Source organism: Pelodiscus sinensis, chromosome 3 (assembly GCF_052426305.1).
Source record: "Pelodiscus sinensis isolate ZL-2025 chromosome 3, ASM5242630v1, whole genome shotgun sequence".
In the NCBI taxonomy this organism is placed as follows: Eukaryota; Metazoa; Chordata; order Testudines; family Trionychidae; genus Pelodiscus; species Pelodiscus sinensis.
Genome location: NC_143054.1, coordinates 107,794,901 through 107,817,179, shown reverse-complemented (window position 1 = coordinate 107,817,179; position 22,279 = coordinate 107,794,901). Strand labels below are relative to the sequence as shown.

The window sequence follows — 22,279 nt, the reverse complement described above, 5'->3', positions numbered from 1 at the left end:
GACTGGGAAAAGGAGGTGGGAGAGGGGAAGAGAGAGGGTGGGAGAGGGGAGGGCAACTAAAATGATCAGGGGTTTGGAACAGGTCCCATATGAAGAGAGGCTAAAGAGACTGGGACTTCTCAGCTTAGAAAAGAGGAGACTGAGGGGGGATATGATAGAGGTCTATAAAAGCATGAGTGGTGTGGAGAGGGTGCATAAAGAAAAGTTCTTCATTAGTTCCCATAATAGAAGGACTAGAGGACACCAAATTAAATGAATGGGTAGCAGGCTTCAAACTAATAACAGAAAGTTCTTCTTCACAAAGCAAATAATCAACCTGTGGAACTCCTTGCTGCAGGAGGCTGTGAAGGCTAGAACTAGAACAGAGTTTAAAGAGAAGTTAGATAAAGCCATGGAGGTTGGGTCCATGGAGAGGAATAAGCCGGGGGGTAGAAATGGTGTCCCTGGCCTCTGTTTGTGGAAGGCTGGAGATGGATGGCACGAGACAAATGGCTTGGTCATTGTTTCGGTCCATCCCCTCCAGGGTCCCTAGTGTTGGCCACGTTCGGCAGACAGGCTACTAGGCTAGATGGACCTTTGGTCTGACCCAGTACGGCCATTCTAAGCTCAGGGCCGGGGGTCTCACTGGACCACCCTGATTTTCATGCAAACCTGCTCCTAGGTGGCCAGGCTGGCAGCTCTCCTGCCCTAGACGGCCACTTTCCTGTGCCTAGTGCGAAGGTCGTGGATGAGGTCCACGATATCTGCACTAGACCAGGCGGGCGCCCGCCTCTTGCGGACCTGGGCAGCGTGGTCCCGAGAAGAGGCGGAGGGCTGGGTGGCAGTGGGTAGCTGGTTCGTGCCGTCCCAGGTGCAGGGTCTGCTGACTGGGTGCTGGCAGGCTTGCACCTGGCACGGGCACCGTAGCCAGCCCGTGCCCCTTTAAGGGGTCCGGGAGGGGGGCAGACGAGTTTCCCTGGTGGGGCCCAGAGAGGCCACCTGGGAAAGCTGGGAAGGGCTAGCCTCCCAGTAGTTCGAATTAAGTGGCTACACAGCCCTTAATTCGAACTGCTTAATTTGAACTAGGCATTAGTCCTCGTAGAATGAGGTTTACTTAGTTCGAATTAAGCGCTCTACTAGTTCGAATTAAGTTCGAACTAGCGGTTTGTATGTGTAGCGCCTATCAAAGTTAATTCAAACTAACGTCTGTTAGTAGTCTGTAGTGTAGACATACCCTTACTTAGCCTGGACCAGTCCATACAAAAGATCCACTTCCCTGACACTATAGTACAACTACATGATGGCCGCATTTCCACCACCTTAACTCAGAAACCTATCGACCATTACACTTACCCGCCTCTAGCTTCCATCCAAGACACATTTCCCAGTCAACTGTTTACAGCCAGGCCCTAAGATTCAATAAGATTTGCTCCACTCCCACGGAGACAAACACCTGCAGGATCTCGATCAGGCATTCTTAAAACTAAAATACCCACCTGAAGAAGTGAAAAAACAAATTGACAGAGCCAGAGGAATACTCAGACATCCACTTGTTCAAGATAGGCCCTCCAAAGAAAACACAACTCCACTTATCACCTACAGGCCCTAACTTAAACCCTTCCTGCTCATTATCAACCATCTACACCTATCCTGGAAAATGATCCCTCACTCTCAAAGGCTTTGGGGGACAGGCCAATCCTCACCTACAGACAACCCCCTAACCTCAAACAAATTCTTTCCAGTAACCACGCAGCACACCTCCATCATACTCACCCAGGAACCTACTCCTGCAATCAACTCCAGTGCCAACTCCGTCCACACATCTAACAAGTGACATCATCACAGGACCTAACCACATAAACCACCACATCAGAGGCTCATATAGCTGCACATCCACAAATGTGATTGATGCCATCAAGTGACAGCAATGGCCCTCTGCCATGCATACTGGCCAAACTGGACAGCCTCTACAACAAAGGATTAATGGACACAAATCAGATACAGGGCAGTCCCCGGGTTACATGGATCCGACTTACATCGGATCCCTACTTACAAACGGGGTGAGGCAACCCCGCACTAGCTGCTTCCCCCCAGCAGACCAGAAAGACGCGAAGCTAGCGCGCCCCCCTCCCCCCGGCAGATCAGGGAGACGCAGAGCAGCTTTTCTCAGCAGACACCTCAGCTTGAGAATAAAGGACTGAGGGAAGTGAGGTGCGGGAGAATAAAACTGAGCTCTGGAGAAATGTTTGGTAGAGTTTCCCCTACTATATGTACCAGTTCCGACTTACATACAAATTCAACTTAAGAACAAACCTACAGTCCCTTCTTGTACGTAACCCGGGGACTGCCTGTATTTGAAATGGTAACACACATAAATCTGTTGGGGAACATTTTAACTTGCCCGGGCACTCACAAATGGATCTCAAAGTTTCTATATTATTACAAGCCAATTTCAAAAACCAGCTTGAAAGGGAAGCTGCAGAGCTTAATTTCATTTATAAGTTTGATACCTACAATACAGGTTTAAACAAAGACCTTAACTGGATTGTTCGCTACATTCCACATCCTAGTAACATAAAAAGGCAAAAACCAGGTACTTAAAAGTACTTAGAACCCTCTCTATCAGCTTCAGTTAGCATAGACACTCTAATTGACTATTCTTTTCCCATTTTTTTTCCTCTTTTCCTTTCCTTCCCTGTCCCCTCTCTTCCTCTATATTTATTCAGATCTTGGACCCCTTAAACTCCATTCATCTGAAGAAGTGGGCCATGCCCATGAAAGCTCATGATACATCTACATTTTTTGTCAATCTGTAAAGTGCTGTAGGACTATTTGTTGTTTTTTCACCAGTTACTGGTTTTTCAATATTGTCCAGTGGGCTGGCTGACCACTGAGATTTCACTGCTTGCTTAAATCAAACAGGTCTTTAAAACACCATAGTTTAGTGCAAGTGCTGTAATATACTGCTGCTTCTATTTTTTGGTTCTTAAATACAGGAGGGTCACTTCTGTGCCAGTCTTCTGATAAAACATTTCTTGACATGAGTCAGTAGATGAAAGTGGAAAGATTCAGCCCCAGTATTGCTTTCTACAATGATACTGACTGAACAGCAGCTTTTTCACCTGATGAATCTACATTGTAAATCATTTGTATTAATACATAAGTAAGGCTACAATTGTGTCATGGAATCTATGACTTCCTTTGACTTCAATGACGTTTTTTGCCAGGGCTGGAGCTGCCTGCCAGCCTCCCCATCCCACAGCTCCAAGCCCCAACATTAACGGGGGGGCGGAGGGACCCTGAAGGTGCCCAGCTATGACAGGCAGCCCTTGACACTGCCCCAGCCATAGTAAGGGACTTCCCCAAGCTCCCAGCCCCACAGTAATCCAGCCCCCATGAGCCTGGAGCTCCCACTTCCCCACAGCCATCAGGTACAGAACCCACTTCCTTTTTTTGTCAGGGATATTTATAGTGAGAGTCAGGGGACAGGTCACAAGCGTCTGTGACAATTTTTAAAATTTCCCATGAACTGTCCCTGACTTTCACCAAAAATATCTATGAGCAATAAAAGCAGCATTATACATAACTCATCTTGACTACTGAAAGAAATCTAGAAATCAAGCCATGATGTTTCTCTCACCCTAGCACAATGAACTCATTTGTAATTGCCAGTCCAGCTATGCTGCCCTTGATTTCTAGCTTATGTGTAAGAATTTGCAATCTAATATCCCCAAATGTATTACAAATGTGTGATTTTCCTAATACATATTTAAGAAAACAATTCTTAAAGTGGATAAAATTATAGAACTTTTGATAGGTAAGCATGTGGTCAGGACTATCAGTATGAAAGATGACTGATACTAGTAGCAACACAGCATAGTAACGAAAGCAAAATGCTGAAATCCACTTTCCACTTCTGTTTTCAGTTCCTAGAATTTAACTTTATATTGCTGGTGCTATAGCATTCTCAGTTGAGGTTTCCTATCTGTGAAATTTGCTTCCTTTTTCAATTATCCAGAGTTCAGAATTAGTAGCCCTCAGGTCTACTTATTCAGTCAGACTTTCAGATACTTGTATTCAGTGCTGAGAAGGAGTCAGCCAGAGGAAAACAGCAAACACTCAATCTTGGGGGAGCAGCGTATTGGAGAACTACAAGGGAAATGAACACCTCTTTATGGCTTATGAAATACAAATCTTAACTACTTCAAAAGAAGACAAAAATATGAAATGCACTGAAATACAACAGAGCCTGCCTCACATTTACAATGATGCTCCTTTATGCTGCTCCAACAGTCTATACACACGCTTTCAAGACTCTTTGCTTTGTACAAGTAATGTAAAAGGGACCACTGTGTAAATCAAGCCAAATTTCTCTCTCAAAAAATATAAGTAGAATTAAACCAGATTTACAGGGATATAAATGAGAGAAAAATTTCCTCTTTGTTTTGAGGACAAAGTTCCACTTGAAGTCATTGGAAATCTAAGGATCACAAAGCTTGTCACGTGTGTTTCAGATCATCACCACAAAACAAAACACTGGTATTATTATATGATGAGGGAAGCACAGAAACTTATGAAGCAATGCATTTCTTTTTGTTTGAGGTCTATGGGCCAAATGCTCTGCTCATGTAAATGAACTCCGTTCCATTGACTAATAAAAATGCACTCATTTATGCCAGCAGAAATTGGCCTTATATCTATTGTTTCCCCCACCATCTGTTTCTATGGCATCCATTCCACTGCCCAAAGCATCTTCAGTAAAAAAAAGAGGGTTAAGAATGTTCTGCCAGTTAAGAGACCTGATTAGTGAAACATTCTTTCATACTATGTAATATGAAAACAACAAATACAGAACTGTCCTCTTGGGAATCTGGTAAGAAACCTCCAAGAGAAACCTTCTGTGGTACTGAAACAGAAGACTTCAGTATATTACCTTTATTATGTATCAAATTGTTATTTATATATTCTTTTATCCTCTCTTTTCATCCCCTCATCCCTCAAAATATGTGACTTAGGTCCTGCTCCTGTAAGGTGATGCTCACAAGCAGATTCTTACAACAATAGGAAGCTCCAGAGAAGTCAAAAGTACGTAAGGAACAGCAAAATCTAAATGCCTATAGCAGAAACAGGCCTGAGACAGAATTCTTATCCAGCTTCCAACCCCTTTTTAAATGCCATGGCTATTAGTATCCAAACTTTTGATTGTTGACCCATGTCCATAAGGTATGATTTATTTATTTATTTAACATAAATATAGATATAAATGAGTGTTGTATATCTATAAGCTTTTTAAAATGTAGCCTCAAAACACAAGATACAGATCCAATATGCCTATGATCTCCATCTAAAAATGTGTTTTTCGGTTGACTAAATGATATTTAGGTTGGGTTTTTACCTCTCCAATAGGTCAAACATCTTATTCAGCAGATATTAAAACTGTTATCAAAATACCAATTATTTTTACATCAATTTGAATTAAAATACAAAATTAGTATGTGATTTGAAATGTTAACAGCTGAGAAAGGTATGAACTATTGCTATAAACAAAGCCAAGGAAAATATTCCACTCAAAATCCTAGACTATTAAACAAAGGACACACACACAAACACACACAGTCAACAACACAAACTTAACAATCACAGCATATGCCATCTTTCTATTTTGAGTGGCTGGTTTTCAATAGTTCACATTTTTATTAAAAAATAATTTATTAAAATAAGCTCTGCTGTAAAATTGTGCTACAAGAGAACTGGGACTGCCACACCTTGGGTTTTTTAGCTCCCAAAAACAATGCACACTCCTATATATTTCCCTCAATGGAAATCACACTTGTGTCAGAAATATTGTCTTTAAGATCTGTAAACTAAACACAGCAATTCTCTTGTGTGCATGTTCCATCATGAGAAATGAGAGACTTGCAATCCAAATATCCATGAAGCTGCACCTCAATAAACTAATTCCTGCCTCTGCCTCCTCCACTCACCTCTCCTTCCCAACAACACATTTAATAAATGAAAACTGACCAAACAGGTTATTCAGTTACTTTCTCACAATTGCATGAGCTAGACTGTATCTGTCTAATTTTATGTGAAAATTGGTATCATCACAAACAAGTCTTCAGGGTTCATACGTAATACATGTTATTATTCATGTGCTACTTATGCTTGTCAGACTGTCATTAATATATAGCAGTCCTGAGACCAAATTTAATCACAAATCATTACCATAATGATAGCAGGCAAGTGATCCAACTGCTACCTGTGAAGTGTTGGAAAGAGTAAAATATGATGCCTATCCAGGCTCAACCTTTCCCCCAGCACTTATGGGCCTAAAACTCTAGCAGGAAGACCCTTCCTCTGGAAGAACAAGGACTCACACAGTGGTTCCCTTCCCCCACAGACATGTGGCCTTTGGGAAAGAATTTGTAGGGAGGAGCCAGACAGAGACTGTAGCTGGCACAGCAGCAGAAGCTTAGGCAGTGGCCAACAGACACAAATATTCTCTACAGTTTGACTGGACTTTCTCTGCCTCAGGTTGCTTGGCTGTTTGCGCCAACCCCAATGTTTAATTTCTTCACTTCAACCTTACTCGGTATCTGTCCATTGTACCTTCTTCCCACCCCTCTTCTCACCTGCTCCATCCGCCTCACTCTGTCCTCTTGTCCCTTGTCCTTCCATATAACTGAGCCGCTAAACATCCCTCCCAAAACAGATTAATGGAACTAAATGTCACATCACTCTGCTTGCATGTTAAATCCCATAGCCCCACCCTTTGTCTATCCTTTCTCTTTAGATTCTAAGCTCTTTGGTGGTAGGGACTGTCTATTACACTCTAATTGCACAGTGCCTACCATTTGGCTGATCCCTAGGCACGCCTGTAATAAATATCATTAATCATAATTTAGGCATCACAGAAAGTTGAATTTTCTGTGATGGAAAGCTGTTATTTAACATCCCTGCACCTAAATACCTTTTGTGCAATACAATTTAATTCCTTTAAAATTTTATTTTAAAAAACATGTATAACTATTTTAAACATGATGCATCAATTACCAAATCATATTTCATATTCACAAATGTAAATGCAATTTCCAAAACGGGCAAATTCCACCAGTCTGCTTTTTTCCATTGCATTCAGTATAAAGAAAGCTGAATTGGTTGGTGTTAAATACAGTGAAAAAATTAAGTGAGATGAAATCATGTGTGCAAATTCTCATAACGGTGCATTTTCACAGCCAAGTGACAAAAACTTGAAAACGTGAATTTTATACTGTTGACCATGGCTCACCTTAACAGAGTGACTAATTCTTTAAAATTAGTTAATTCAGGCGGGCAATTCAAAATACAGGTATGTAATCTCCCTTCTTTTTTCTGCAATTCCGAAAAGCCAGTTTCTTGGCGGGAGCCAGGTCTGACTGCTCTTATCAAGCTTATCCCACAGATACACTGGTTTGCTGGAGACATCTGTGTTATATGACCTGACATGCAAGGAAAAAGTCTTTATCAGATGTTCCATCTCTGAGTTCTCTCTCTTCAGCAAAGGATTAGTATTGGTGGAGGCAAAATTTTATGAGACCAGAGAAAGGACAATGCGTAGGTGGGGGGAAAATGCTAATAAGTAGACAGTCACCATCCATTTTAATTAATTTATATGAAAAAAATATATTCTAACCCAAGTCACATTCCGCAAGATAGCCAAACCATTTATGTCCTACCACACAAGATGCCAAGTCTATTTTATTCATCCTTAGCACTGGCATCGGTTATTTACTTTAAAAACCTCACTCAAAAGTAGCAGCTGTAATGAAAATGCTTTGCATCCAAGGATCTCATAGCAATTTATAAAGACAATTAAGCAGCAGCATCCTCATTTTACAGCCGGAGAAAAAAGCCTTAGAGGTTAGAGCACCTCATTTTCAAAATGGTTCTCTACATTCATCCTTAAGTCTCAAACTTGAAACATCCTCAACCTTATTTTCAGCAGTGCTGGGCACCTGCAATTTCAGTTGAAGTCAGTAGCCTCAGTGTCCCAAGTTGGGCACCCAAAAATTAAGGCACTGCAAACACTAGACTTTTTGGAACTGTCAGCTTAAATTTACATGCCTTGCTTAAAGGAATGGCAAGCCCATGACAGAGTTAGGAATAGAATCCAGAGAGCATATCTTCAGCTGGAATAAACTGTCATCAATGATAATTTATACTAGTTGAGGATTTGCATCCAGACCTTCTGATTTAACAACACTAGACTCCTTTATTTCCAATACACTGGATAACACTAATGCAATTAGAAATAATAGTAGCTAAAGAATTATCTGATGTGCTTCTCTTTAATGTTTAAAGATTTTTATTGTTCCTTTGATAAGAAATTAAACCTAATTGTTGGAAACTACATGGAGCATTGTACTAAGAGGCTATATTATGCATGCAAATGGCAGAGTTCCAGATGCGAATATAAGATGACTTTATTCCTCTCAATACTGATAAATTATTCTCTTTAGCTGGCAACTGCTCACTAACTTGGAATTGCTCTAGATAGAAATTTTGTGGGTTTTTGTTTTGTTTTGCTCAGCCATTGATTCACCAGGCTTGAAACCAGCAACTTGTTAACATGTTGAAACAATGAACCTGAAAGATCTAGCTCCTACAAGTACCTCTGTATCTTTGCTATGATCTTGTACCTTCAATAGAAATGATCCTTAGTGAGCCATAGCCATTCTCTTTGAATTAAATCCTTGCTCCATTGAAATTGACGGAAATTTCAGCATTGAAATCAGTGAGGCCAGGATTTTACCCCATATACTCACCACAGCAGCAGTACTCTTCCTAAGGGAAGAAACCTACTTTTAACACAAAGAACTATGCTACTTTAGGACACTGTATCCTCACTATATGAATGCCAATAGGCCCTCCCCTAAAAGTGATCAAATCTATGCACATACCTGTGGACTATTTCTTACTCTGACAGCAGGTCAAAGGTCTCACTGACAAACATGCAGGATCTTGCCAACAAGGTGGATTTTAGCTACTAAGTAAATCTTGCATTCAGTGTGCTCTCTCCACAAGGTGTGTTTGATTCAAATACTATGCAACTTAGAACAGTTCCCTAAAATGGTGCTGCATACAGCAACACAGAGCATTTTCATGGCATGGATACACCAACCATTGCAATCTCTCTGAATATTTAAGATGTATTTCACATAATCATTTGCTGATTTGAGACTCTCCAACATGAGCAGGTTTAAAAATTAAGCATGAAGCTTTCAACTATAATTATGTTATCTAGATTACATCTATACTGCGGCGCTATGTTGGGATACTTCCGGTACCCTGAAATAGCTATTCTGCACCTTTGAAACAAGCCCATTATTTCAAAATATAATGGGCTCACTATTCCGAAGTCTCTGTAAACCTCGTTCCACTAGGATTAAGGGATGTTTCAGAAAAGTGGTTTATTTCAAAATTTGGCTATGTGTAGACAGTGCCAGATTACAAAATCAACTACAGGCAGTCCCCGAGTTACGTACAAGATAGGGACTGTAGGTTTGTTCTTAAGTTGAATTTGTATGTAAGTCGGAACTGGTACATATTGTACCCCAGGTATCCCCACTTCAGCCACTGCTGAAACTGACCAGCGGCTGACTACAGGAAGCCCGAGGCAGAGCTGCTTTGCCCCGGGCTTCCCGGAATCAGCCGCTGATCAGTTTCAACAGCAGCTGACTTGGGGACACCTGGGGTAGAGCAGCTGGGGTGCTGCCAGGTTGGTCCCCACAGCACCAAGGTGTGGCGCTGCGGGGACCAACCCGGCAGTGCCCCAGCTGCTCTGTCCCAGGTGTCCAGATTCAGCCGCTGTTGAAACTGACCAGCAGCGGCTAAATTGGATACACCTGGGGCAGAGCAGCTGGAGTGCTGCTGGGTTGGTCTGGTAGCGCCGACCCTTGGCGCGGCGGGATCAACCCGGCAGCACCCCAGCTGCTCTTGGGGATGCCTGGGGTAAAGCAGCTGGGGTGCTGCTGGGTTGGTGCCGCAGCGCCGCTCCTCGGCACTACTGGACCAACCCGGCAGCACCCCAGCTGCTCTGCCCCAGGTGTCCCCAAGTCAGCTGCTGCTGAAACTGATCAGCGGCTGATTCCAGGAAGCCCAGGGCAGAGCTGCTCTACTGAGATGAAGCTAGCGCCCTCCCCCCCCAGCAGACCAGGGAGACGCGGAGCGCCTTTTCTCACCGCGGAGGACGCGGGAGGCGGGACTGCGGCGCGTCTCGGTGGCGAGGAAAGCCTGGTCTGCTGGGCGGGGGGGCGCTAGCTTCATCTCAATAGACAGCAAGATTGTTGTAACCAAGACGGTCTCCCAAGATAGAGTATAGTTGCTAACTGCACTTGCATAACTAGGCTTTGCAGGGTGTGCCTACTGCACCCCAGCAGCACTTTGATTGGATGCAGAGGAAGCACACCACTCTCACAATCAATGTTGTGTGCGAACAGCATTCACTTCACTTCACGTGCCCTTGTTTTACGTGTCACTTTACTAATACCCACAAGAAAAAAAACATACACAGGTAGAAATCAACACAACTTTGCAACCTTGCCATGGACAATGGTAAACAAAATGTCTTAGCAGCCACACATAGAACCCTGATGGGCTTCAGGTTGCTCATCACTGGCCTAACTAACGCCTGTCTCTGGTATAGCTCATAGCTTTTCTTTAGCAGCAGAATGAAACTGACAACATTCTTAAGTATTTACTCTGTTCCACTTTCTAAAGGCATCAGAAACAGAAGCACTAGAACTGCAATGAATCAGTTTATGCTCAGCTCAGATTTAGAATTGTTTACTGTGCAGCAACGGGGGCTAGAAACTTACTGTTTAAAATAAAATCTTAAATTCTGCAGAAAACTGAAGGTCTTCATTTTCCCCCTTTGTCCACAGGTGAGTACATTTTTGAAAGCTAGTGCAGGACTTATTTTAAATTATTTGCAATTCTGTTTGTAATACTCAGAACTACAGCAGGAAAAGAGTTATGCTGGGTAACTATTGTGGCTAATGTAAACACCAGATACTTAGTTGCCAAATACCTCTTTCCTGTCATGCGGACTTATAATAGGGACATATTGTTTTAGATTAGTTTTCCTGGGAAAAAATAGGATAGCTCTATTTACCAGGGAGGAAAATAGGATGTGCAGCCAGAACAAACCTGTCCACAACTTGACATCACCCCAAAGTAAATCCATCTGAGAAAATCATAATTTTTCCCCATTTCACTTCACCATGCTGTACAGTAGGCTTGGCCGCCTTCTACGCCCTTCTCTAAGGCATTCAATAATTCTTTGCTTTTAGTAAGTGCAGTACTGAAACCTGCCAGAAAGAGAGAGAAAGAAGCTGTTCATAAAGTACCAACTGTGTACTCACCACACACTGGCAAAATTGACTCTGCTTTCATTCATACACTAAAGTCATTAACAGAGAAACAGTGAATGGAGCCAGGTGCTACTAAATTGATTTGCCATTTGAATGAGTACTTCTTTGGAGAAAGGAAATAAGGAGATATTTTTTTAAACATCACATTCAGAATTAAAGTATTTCACATGGAAAAGTCCTGAAGCATAGGAAATAATAACCCTTTTCTTAAATTCTAAAAAGCTTTAGACTAGAACCCTATTGCTTTTATCCTTATTAAGTTCTATAGACCTTTTCATAAGAAATTCACCATGAAAATTTTAAGACATTTATGGTGAATGATAAAAACCAATATTCCTTATGGTTATTTTCTTTCTACATTTAGTATAAAAGGTTCTACTATTAATTACTCTATTTGTGTATTTGTAGAAATTTGCAAACTATGAATATGTACATAATATTACTGTTTGATACTTAATAAGGGGAATTGTCTTTTAGTGACAAGTAATAATTGCCCAAAGTTAATATTATTCTTGCAGTGAAAGAAACAATAAAAAGAAAATTATTGAATGAATGGCACACTCTGTGAGCCAACATCTCCCTAGAAGTGGTACAGAAATAGTGGTTAAAGTAATTAAATTCTGAGCATGTACAGTGTAGCTGTCGAATTTTGAATCTACTGTAGCTGTTGAATAACAATGTCAGGGGAAGGAGGAGAGGACACTAAAAGGTCCTCTTACATTACTCGCTGCATACTTCATAAACAAGTGTCTTATTTTAATAATAAATTAAAAATTAACATTTCAAGAAACAAAACATGGCATCCAAGATTACTCCTTGGTACAGTCTAAGCAGTAGTTTCCAAAACACAACTTTGATCCAAGCCTATAACAGTCTAGAGATTGTGCTGTGTTATTTATTCACTGAATATCACAAACTGCAAATTTCTGTCTAATTAAAATAATCAGCTACCCAGAGCTAAACCAAGTTTGGCATGATGAGAACTGAACCTCATACACAGAATTTAAACCTGTCAATAGTTGAACCTAGTTCCAGTAACTTAAACTGTCAAATAACCTATAATGCAATATAAAACAGAAATATCATCAACCAAACTGAAAAGGCATTTTTCAAGACATGGAACACCTAAAATCTGTGTTAAACCAATAGTGAATGCCAAATCAGCTCTTAAAAGGGTGTGCAGTATTATGTTCTTGGAGATAATATATTCATAAAATGCCAATTGCTAAAGGTGAAGACACATATTATTGCTAACTATCTTCCAAAATTGTGATCATCCAAGAAACAGCTTCTCTAAACATAGACATTTTCCAGGGATAGAGAAAAGCTAATCCACAAAATTCCTTAAAGTAAAAATCAAATAGGATGACAAAGCCGAATATTATAATAATAAGAACAAACACTGCTCAATTCTATCAGATAAAATTTGCAGCAGGTACTCTACAAAGTGCAATGAATCTGGAAGGGGTTACCACTTGTGCACAACTCTGAAAAAACTCACTAATCTCTATTAGAGGATTCAACAAGAAAATGAGCACTTTAAAAGAGAAATCGAACTACAATTTGATTCCACATTTCTCATGCATTCTCTCCAATTTGCCTTCTTAGTTTTGCAGCGGTGCAATGGAACAGCTGCTTTGGGAGCAATACACAGGGATTCAGACCTCTGTCATCTTCTCACTTATTTCCCTTTCCTTCCCTTTGCCCAGCAGCCCCCAGCAACTCACCAGTATTCCCATTACATCCGTCCACAGTTTGGAGTACGCCTCAGACATCATGGTGTCTGGCTGGGGTTCGGGACAGGCTGCCTGTTCCTCCTCCATGACTAGATGGGATTCCTTGCCTCAGCAGAGCTCGATACTGGTTCCCAATAACAACTTGCTCTCAAAGGGATGACTCCTTAGCACACCACACACCAACAATAAACACTTCCCCAGACCTTCCCAACAGCTTCACCATGCCTTCTCCTCAGATTTCTGCGACCAGCCACCAACTCCGTGCTGCCCAAAAGAGACCTTCCGGGGGGAAAGAGGGGGGATCTTTCCCAGGTCAGGTGCCAGATCCTGCTCAGTCATTCGAGCTTTCCCCTAGGGGCTGTCCTCTCTTAGCTGATGGATCTGGGAGCTGTACAGCTGACATTCTTTCCAAAACTTTTCTGGTAGAGCTGCAGCAACAGGGTAGCAGAAGGTAAGTCTGCGCCACCGTTTCAGCGCGGGGGCTCTCGTAAACTCAGAAGTACAAGGTTCATTAGAAAAACTTCCTTGTACCAGCCAGACGCACCGCCAGCCAAACGCCAGTCCCTTCGGGTGCCAGCTTGTACGGGCTCCTCTAGGAAAACAGGGCCAAAGGGTTTCTTTCAGCCAGCAGATAGTTCGGCCTCCCCTTCCTTCCAAGTGAGCTCTCCCAGCTTCACATGACTGCTCACTCCCCCAGCTACAGCAAGCGTTTAGCAACAAAAGGTACTCTGATGTCAGGCTCGCTGCATGGAAACGAGCCGCAGGCAGGAGAACAAATCGCCTGTTGAAAGAGCAGCCTGGCTGAAGCCTTTGGCGCGCACAAGTTTCGAGTCACTAAAGCAATTCACTTCAAGCCCCCCCGACACTCACACAGAAAGGAACCTAAAGCGGCCTCCATCAGGAAGACTTGGTGTCGCAGACATCCCCACCTTTTGCATCTTTCTGTGGGCTCGGGAAAACCAAGGGCTTGGAAACAGGATCCACTCGGCGCTGAGCACTAAGGGCTGTTTCATTCGGCGCGGGTGCAGACTATCACGATCTCCTTGTGTGTCGGCGTCGCTCTGCTCACACGCAGCTTGGGAAGCACGTGCGGCATGTAGTGAGGGGGAAAAGTGACTTTTATTCCAAAGTGTGAAACTTGTGTAACAACTGCAACCTTTAGCTGACAAAGACACACTTCCCTGTGGCTTATATTATTGCTAAACATTCCATCAACAGATATTTTTAGTTAACTACCCCCCCCACACACACACACAATTTTTCCATAGGGGAGATCTGTCATTGATTAGGTTTTATAAGGCAAGCTCCCGAGGGCAAGGTTACAGAAATATTTCCTTGCCTGGTGTTTCTTATTTCATTTTATCGTTCCCCCCAGCCCCCATACTATGATAAACTACAATAGCTAACAATTACATATGGTGCTCCTTCTTTTGGGAAGTGGTTGATTGTACATGCATTTAAATACATTTGCTTATAAAAGCATAGTCAATATAATCATGATAGATTAATGACAGTGCTTTTGAAAAAAACAGCTGTGAGGGATGGAAGACTCTACAGAGGTTGTGGGGTGGGGAGCGGCAGGGGAGGGGTTGAGAGAATTTATAGTGTTTTGCTGAGTGTGGGCCTACAATCTCAGATCCCACCCACAAATTTAGAAGAGCGGGATATTTCTACTAAAATGATGAGCAGAAGTGAAACAGTTTGAAAAATTAGGCTTTAAAATTAAACCACCTCAAAAAACTATTGTTAATTCTAATGGCACTTTTGGCAGTTTAAGCTGTGGTATGAGGCACAAGCATCTTCTGTGCCCGTCAGCCTTGTTCCCAAATAGAGTGCTGTCTTCTCAACGGGATAGAGACAGCACCAGAGCCTTGGCTGCCACTTACGCTTTCCCCTAGTTACTGACATGAAAATTTAACAGTCTTGTCAGTTTTCAAGTGGTTAGTTGGAACCTTTTGGGCAGCCACGAAACTGACATGAATCAGGTTAATTTCATGCTTCTGCTGCTTGGGAAAGCTAGGAGCAAAGACTGACAAGAATACACTGGAGAGTAGGGCTCAGAAACAGACATTGGGGAATAGCTAAAGTAGCAGAGACATGACACACATGCACAAACAAGTAGAGAATGTTCCTTCTTGATGCCACATAGCCACTGGCTTCATTTTATAAAGTTGATGAGGGGCAGAGGCTTCAAATCTACTAAATGCAGGCTGGTTTCAAATCCCTGGTAGAAATCCCACAGCTCTCTCCTCTCCCGGAATGTGAGGGAAGATGATAGGCTTCTCTGACCTCTGTCTCCAGACAATATTGGTCTTTTAACTAGTTAATCCTTAAATTATTAAATGCCTGAAAAAATTCCCAAGACTGAGAGGCAGGTGAGTGAGTGAATGCAGAGGTGAGAAGAATACAGAAAAAAAAAGATTCACAGAAAAGCAACAGAAGAGAAGCAAGCTACTAAAATAGAGAAAATGATCATACAGGTTGGACCTCGCTGGTCCAGCACCTTGGGGACATGACTGGTCCCGAACGAGGAGATTTGCTGCCACCAGGCTAGGGCTCCAGCCTGCCCCCACTGTTGCCTCAGTCCCACAGGGCTCTCCCTGGCCCTGCCACTGCCGGGTCTGGAGCGCCATGGCCAGAGCTGCGCAGCCGCCTGGCTCCACAGCTGGGGCAGAGCTCCATGGGTGCTGCTGGGGCTGGAGTTCCCTGGCTACTGGAAGCAGAATGTGGCTGGAGCTACACGGCCAAGGACAGGGCCAAAGGTCAATGGCCATGGCCAGGGAGCTCTGCTGGGGCCAGAACTCCTCCTCCCTCTTCCCCCCCCCCTCTCTCTCACACACACACACACACACACACGCTGCCCCCACCATATCTCCCTCTTTCTGGGCTCAGTGGTCCAGGAACATCCATGGTCCATGTCGGACCACAAAGTTGCCGGACCAGGGAGTCCTGGTTAAGGGGGGTACAATCTGTATTGATGTGCTGAAGTTCAGTATTTCCTGACACTCATTTAGGATGTTCTATATATCACATACATGACTTTTCCCACTCATGAGCAATACAACAAGGCAAAAACACATGGGGCCAGATTTCGAAAGGTAGTAAGGCCCAGATGCAAACAAGTGGGATTCCAATGGAAGCTAGATGTGTAGGCCCTTTGGTAAATCCCGCTAGATGTATATCTGCATTTTAGGCACCTAAAGATGTTTCATAGTTTGGCCTTTGAGGATATAATTTAAAATAGTAAATATAAAGATTTTATGTAAACATGGACCCTCTAAGCACACACATCTAAAATACGTATGTGAAGTCCTGAAAAGTGTTACTGACTCGCATAGCTCACAAAATAGTTCCATTAGTCAGGAGTAATAAAGCCAATGTGGCCATACAAAATGCATGTATGTTAAGCCTTCATTCCACAATGATGCAACATGCAAAAATCATGAGTCAGGCACTCAAACATCATTTCACATAAAAACAGAATATATTTGGAATATCTTTATATGCCTTCTAGGTTTTTTTTTAATGTTTAGGGTACACTCATCTTCACTGCCATGAGGCCTAGACTTTTTTTTTGAAGTGAAGTGTCTCAATTCATCACTTGACTCGAGGGGCTGGAGCTTTAGCAAAATACCAAATATTGTGAGCAAAATGCCAATAAAATTGTGTGGGTGGGCAACAATGATTTTACACCACCTTGCATAAGCTTTCCATTAATGTATGGTTTCATCTCAAGACAGATTTACTACAAGATTGCCATTCTTGGAATATGCCATGACAAAGGCATGACAAAGTGTCACTCCCCACTCTTACAGAGCCTCTTTCCTCCAGGGTCTGTCACCTGAGTGGTAATACTCCTCACTGTCCTTTGCCAGTAAGATCAGTAGTATTTTGTAGTACTTTATCGGGAGCAATTGCATCTAAAGTATGGAAGTTCTAATCTAGGGCAAACTGAAACCCAGTTCTACAGCAGTGAGCGCTACAATCTGGGTCCTTGACTACAGTTTTTCATACTGTTGTCACTTAAGTTAACAATTCCCAGTTATCTAATATGTAAATGCTAAACTAGTTAACCAGTGTAAGAATACAAAGAAAACTGTAGTCCAGAGCCCCACATCATCTGCATAATCAACCAACAAATGTAGGATCCCAGAACTCAATCATCTTATCAACTGGCTCTGTGACTTCAGTGGAAGCTGTGCTCAAGAATCTTCCATTGTACCCAACACAGACCTGTCTCTAAGTCAGCTTTGAAAACATGCCACACACACACGCATGCACGCACACACCCAGAAAGAGCTTATGCACAAACCCTTCAGTCATGAGGCTAAAGGGTCAAATTCCTTTTGCACCAAAGAAATATCTGTCATCTGTCTGTGGTCACAAACCCATTTACAAAACTGTAGTAACAGGCACTCAATATTCCAAGTTTAATTATATGTAAAAATAATTATTTAAAAAATGTATTTATTTTCCCTTAACTTTTTAAAAGTTTAAATTAAACAAAACTAATACACATTTGGCTTCCAGATCCTTTTGCAGTATCTCTGTACTATTTCCATTTCAGGATCCTGAAGCTATGCTCCAGTACAACATACACTCAGCTGAGCATCCTAAAAGGCTTATCTCTGAAGGTGGGATTGAATCCTAAATGCACAAAGTGGATGGGGGTAAATAAATGCAAGGCAATATATTGGTACCAATTTGTTTCAGACTATTTTTCCACAGATTTCAAAAGTGTAACTCCAGATTTATGCAGATACAAGTGACAGGAGAGAATTAAGCCCATTAAGACTAGCTATTTTCACATGATTCAAACCATTATTCACCAATTACATAATTCCATCAAGTCTTGCCCATTTTGTAAATCAGACAATCCAACAATATGGCCTGGTTTTCTTTCTAAATATATTTGTAATTCAGGCCACGTACTCTGCTAAACTTATTTTCTGCCACAGAGATCAGAAACCACTAATTGTTTCAGAGGTTTAGCTGTCAGCGCCAACTGTTAGTCTTAATTTTATGACTATCACTAGAGCAGTAGACTAATGCCCTCAACACTAACTAAAGGGGCTAGAGCTGTATAATTCAATCAGTGGGAAGCAGTTATGGAGATTGTTTTATTCTGAGAAAAGTCTGAAAGCTCCACATTAAACAACATCCATCATTTTTTCAGTTACCTGAATCACCCCACCCCCAGTTTACAGAATAAAAATGAGAAAGAGAGAGAGAGAAATGCTTCTGAAAATTATTCTAGTAATCTTTCCACAGTTGGGATTAAGTATTATATACCTACCACCAATTTGAAAAAAGGACTAGGGTAGGCACCTAAGACTTTTGTTAGAGGCAAAATATGGTGACTCCCACATTGTATGACTCATTGTAGAAGGAAAAGAAATCAAAACATGGCTGTAATATTCACAGTGAGCGTTTCTGGAAAGGTATTTGCTGAGCCATAAGGAGAAAGGAAAGGCTCATAGGAAAGGATCATATCCTTTTTCCCTGCATGCAGATGTATCCTGTCCAATGGTCCCGTTACTCCTCCTCCTTTGCCTTCCTATTAGGGTTTGACAACACTTCCTAAGCACTTGAGCTCTTTCAATGCAGCTACTGACTTTAGGGATCTCTGAAAACTTAGCATGAGGGATACAAGTTAGTATAACCATACTTTTATTTCCTCACATCCATCTTCCTGTCCAGCACCACACTTTTCCAGAATTATGGGACAACTAACCTGGTTATTTAAGTTTCTCTGAACTTCCATTACACAGCATTTAAACAATTACATTCAATAAAGAACAAATAATATTTTGCTCTTCGGTTGCTTCATTTTTTCAAAACAGTAATTAACCCTCAGAGCACAGATCTCAGTGGGTCCGCTAAGAACCCAATTCATTTTACAGATAGGTAACTAAGGAAGAGTGAAATGACCAAGGTCACTCGGCAAGTGAATGGCAGAGCTATGAAGAGCACTCAAGTCTCTCTCTTCCTAACCCTGTGTCCCAAGGACTAGGTGCACTCCCTCCCTTATTTTTGTGGTTGCTAGGTGGTGGCTTAGGTTGCTGTACTAATTCCTCTGTTCAGCCTCTGAGTAGGTCAGAAGTGAAAATCAATTTTGATGATCTCATCTCTGCTCTCATCATAAAACCTCTCAGTGGTTTGGGACAATTCAGCATAACTTGTGATTCTTACACTTCATAGAACCCAGGGCTGAAGCAAATAGTACTGAATACTGCAACAACAGGTGGAGAAATGTAGAAGATGCTTGGGGCAAGTCTGCACAATGGTCGCCTACACGATGCCTGGAACAAGCCTGTGGTACACACCCTTTTCTTGCATGACCAATTCACACATTTGTCAACAAACTTCACCACTCCTCTAAAAGATGTTTAATGCACCTCCCTAAAGCAGTGTTTATCATAGTGGTCCAGGAAACAACTTTGAGAAACCTGTTAACTTGTCGTGCTGGTTTGTTTATTTACCAGCCACAGAGCGTCATGCTTCTCAATGGCTCTGTTTTGCCGTTTGCAGTCAAGGGGAACCATGGGAAGTGGTGTGGGCTGTGCCACTGCTTCCCACTGCCTATTCCCTAGGCCACTCTGGAACCCACCCCACCTAACATACCTTCTGGGCATCCTTTATCCTGTCTTCAGAATGCTAGAGCCAGCTCCAGCTCTGGGGCAGCCTGTGTTGTCTGTTAGGCTTCTCCCAGAGTGTGTGTGGGGGGGGGAGGGGCCTCAAACCCACCACCCTGCAGTCCCCAGACAAATGCAAATGGTGGTGGCAGCTACCTTCTAAGGCCAGGGAATCTGTGACCCTGGGGAGTTTTAGTAAGCAGAAGCCTATAAAGGCAAGGTATTTAAGGTCTCTTGCAGGTCCCCATCTTCTGCACTTTGAGTGCCATAGTGGCAAACAGCCTTGACACAAGTGTCATACTGAAAATCAGACTCTATTACATAAAAACTGACCTAATTGTCACCCATTACAAAAGAAACATCTCTGAGCTGCCTATCACAAAATAGCTAGACAAATGTCACTTTGCTCTTCTAATGGGTGAACCTGTAAGTAATGTTAACTTATTTTGAATGGATGGGTTGAACAGTTTCTCTTAAAAAAACCCTGTACTTCCTATGTCCTTAAGGGATATATACACCTTTCTCCTGAACATCATACAAAGCAATTCAGTACAGCTCAGAGCCTGACAAGATAAAATGCAATGAATTACCTTCAGCTGTCTACCAAAACAATGAATATGCTTTCATTCTAAAGAACCTGACTGTAAGTCACAAGTGAATTCAGGGAAGATCCAGCACTTCCAGACCTTATGCTGCACAAGGGATGTGGGGAATGCTGCAGCCCCAGTGGGATCCAGGGAATCCACAGAAAATGAATACATACAGTATATGGTGCAAAAACAGATGTCTGGTACATTTATCCAAGTACATACTGAATTAGGGGAACAAATTAAAATACAGTGTACACAAATCAGTAATGTTTTTAGTACAAAGACTGATAGCTAACTAGAGCCCTGAGCAGATACAAAATTTTGTGTCTGCAAAAATGAGCCGCGGATACCCACATCCATACCTGTGGATGAGGATACCTACGGATATAAAATGGACAGGATAGCCATAGATTTCCAGAGCTCTACTGATAACACAGTGTCTGGTTGCAAACCAGACATTCACCGAGACTAGCTGTCTCCCCCAATGGGACCATTTTCCCTCCCAAGGTCTCGTCCTGCTAAGTTAATCCTCTGTCAGTTGCTTTGCTTCCTCACCTGTTCAACTTTGGGATGTTAAATATCAGTTAATTGAATAGTCGATTAACCTCATGAATTCTTATCAGTTAGTCGGCTTTTCTATAGTCCCTAGTGGCAGGGCCGGTAGCCAGTTCACTCCGGCCTCACTCTTGAGGAGCCCCCTATCACTCTACGCTGCTGCATCTGTAGCAGAGGCAGCAGCATGAGGTGCCAGGCAGGAGCTGGTTTGCGAGGGGAGCCGGTTTAAAAACCAGCTCCCCTCATGGACCAGCTGCCTGTCGCCCTGTGCTGCTGCCTCTGGTAAAGAGCAGGAGTGGCACGTGAGGCTAGGCAAACTAGGTAGTTGCCTAGGGTGCCACTGGCCCGGGCGCCTGAGGATGACATCACGGGGTGCCCCATGATTACATCACGGCCATTGACGGTCGTGCAGGCAGGGGTGCCAGCTGCTGCAGCCGGGCTCGGGCCACTCCTGATAAAGAGGCAGCAATGCGGGGTGATAGCAGACCCTGTCTAGGCAGACCTGAGTTCCCGGACCCAGTGCGAGCAGGAACTGGGCTGGGCTGCCTGCCCGCCCGGCTCCTAATACACTATAAATGCAGAGCTTCAGTAGGGGTAGGTTCTGGACCCGTCACAAGCCAGGACTGAGCCAGGCTGCTGGCCAGCCTGCTAAAAAGTTTATTGGCGGGGGCGAATGCATGTAAGACTATAGCATTCACTTATAAGCTTTTTCTTATTGGTTAATCGACTACAATATTACATCCCTAGTTCAACTCAACCAATAAGGCCCAAATATCCAGGTTTCCTGTCCCTCAAAGGGAAAAAGCTCATTTCTTTCCATCTTACCTTTAAAAAAGGCTATATACCTAGCTCAACTATCCTGATAATAGCTTTCTGGCTGCCAGGTCAGACCAAAGCAGAGTTATCTTCAGCTGTTTCAGAGTTTGTCTCTGGCCAGCTGGCACCTGCCCCATACAGCAGGCTTGGATAAGTAAATTAAGATGGAATTTATGGGGAAACTGTAGATAGCAGCAACTCTGGCACAGGAAACTAGAGTGTATTGTGGCAGCAGCATTCGTAACCCCAAACTTCCGAAAATCGGTCAGGCACCAAAAAATCATGGAATACGTATGAGATATACATTGGAGTCTCTCTCTTTTTGGCTTCTGGTTTATGTGCCTTTAGAATGCATTTTCAAGCTTTGCTCTGGAACAATAAGGGCTAAATACTTTTTTTTTTAAATGAAAAAGAACATTCTCACATCCTCACTTGCCCCTGGGGAGTTATAACTAAGTAAATCATCAAAATTTGTGATAAGGTCATGAGCATTTGCAACACAGTAACAAATAACATGAATAGTCGATTAACCTCATGATAGCGGTTTTCAAATATCT

The 22,279-nt window shown here is 42.6% G+C and overlaps 1 protein-coding gene across 3 annotated transcripts in view; it reads right to left on the bottom strand.

The window, feature by feature from the left end:
- Window positions 1-22,279, bottom strand: part of SASH1 (SAM and SH3 domain containing 1) — an 844,241-nt gene that overhangs the window by 186,198 nt on the left and 635,764 nt on the right. Inside the window, exon 1 of one of the 3 annotated variants that reach the window (XM_075924387.2) lies at window positions 13,118-14,191. The exons of the other annotated variants lie outside the window; for them this stretch is intronic. Coding sequence (XP_075780502.1) covers window positions 13,118-13,213 — 96 coding nt within the window. The 5' untranslated portion in view covers window positions 13,214-14,191. Of the gene's footprint in view, window positions 1-13,117; window positions 14,192-22,279 lie in introns of those variants that run through there. 3 annotated transcript variants of the gene reach the window in all.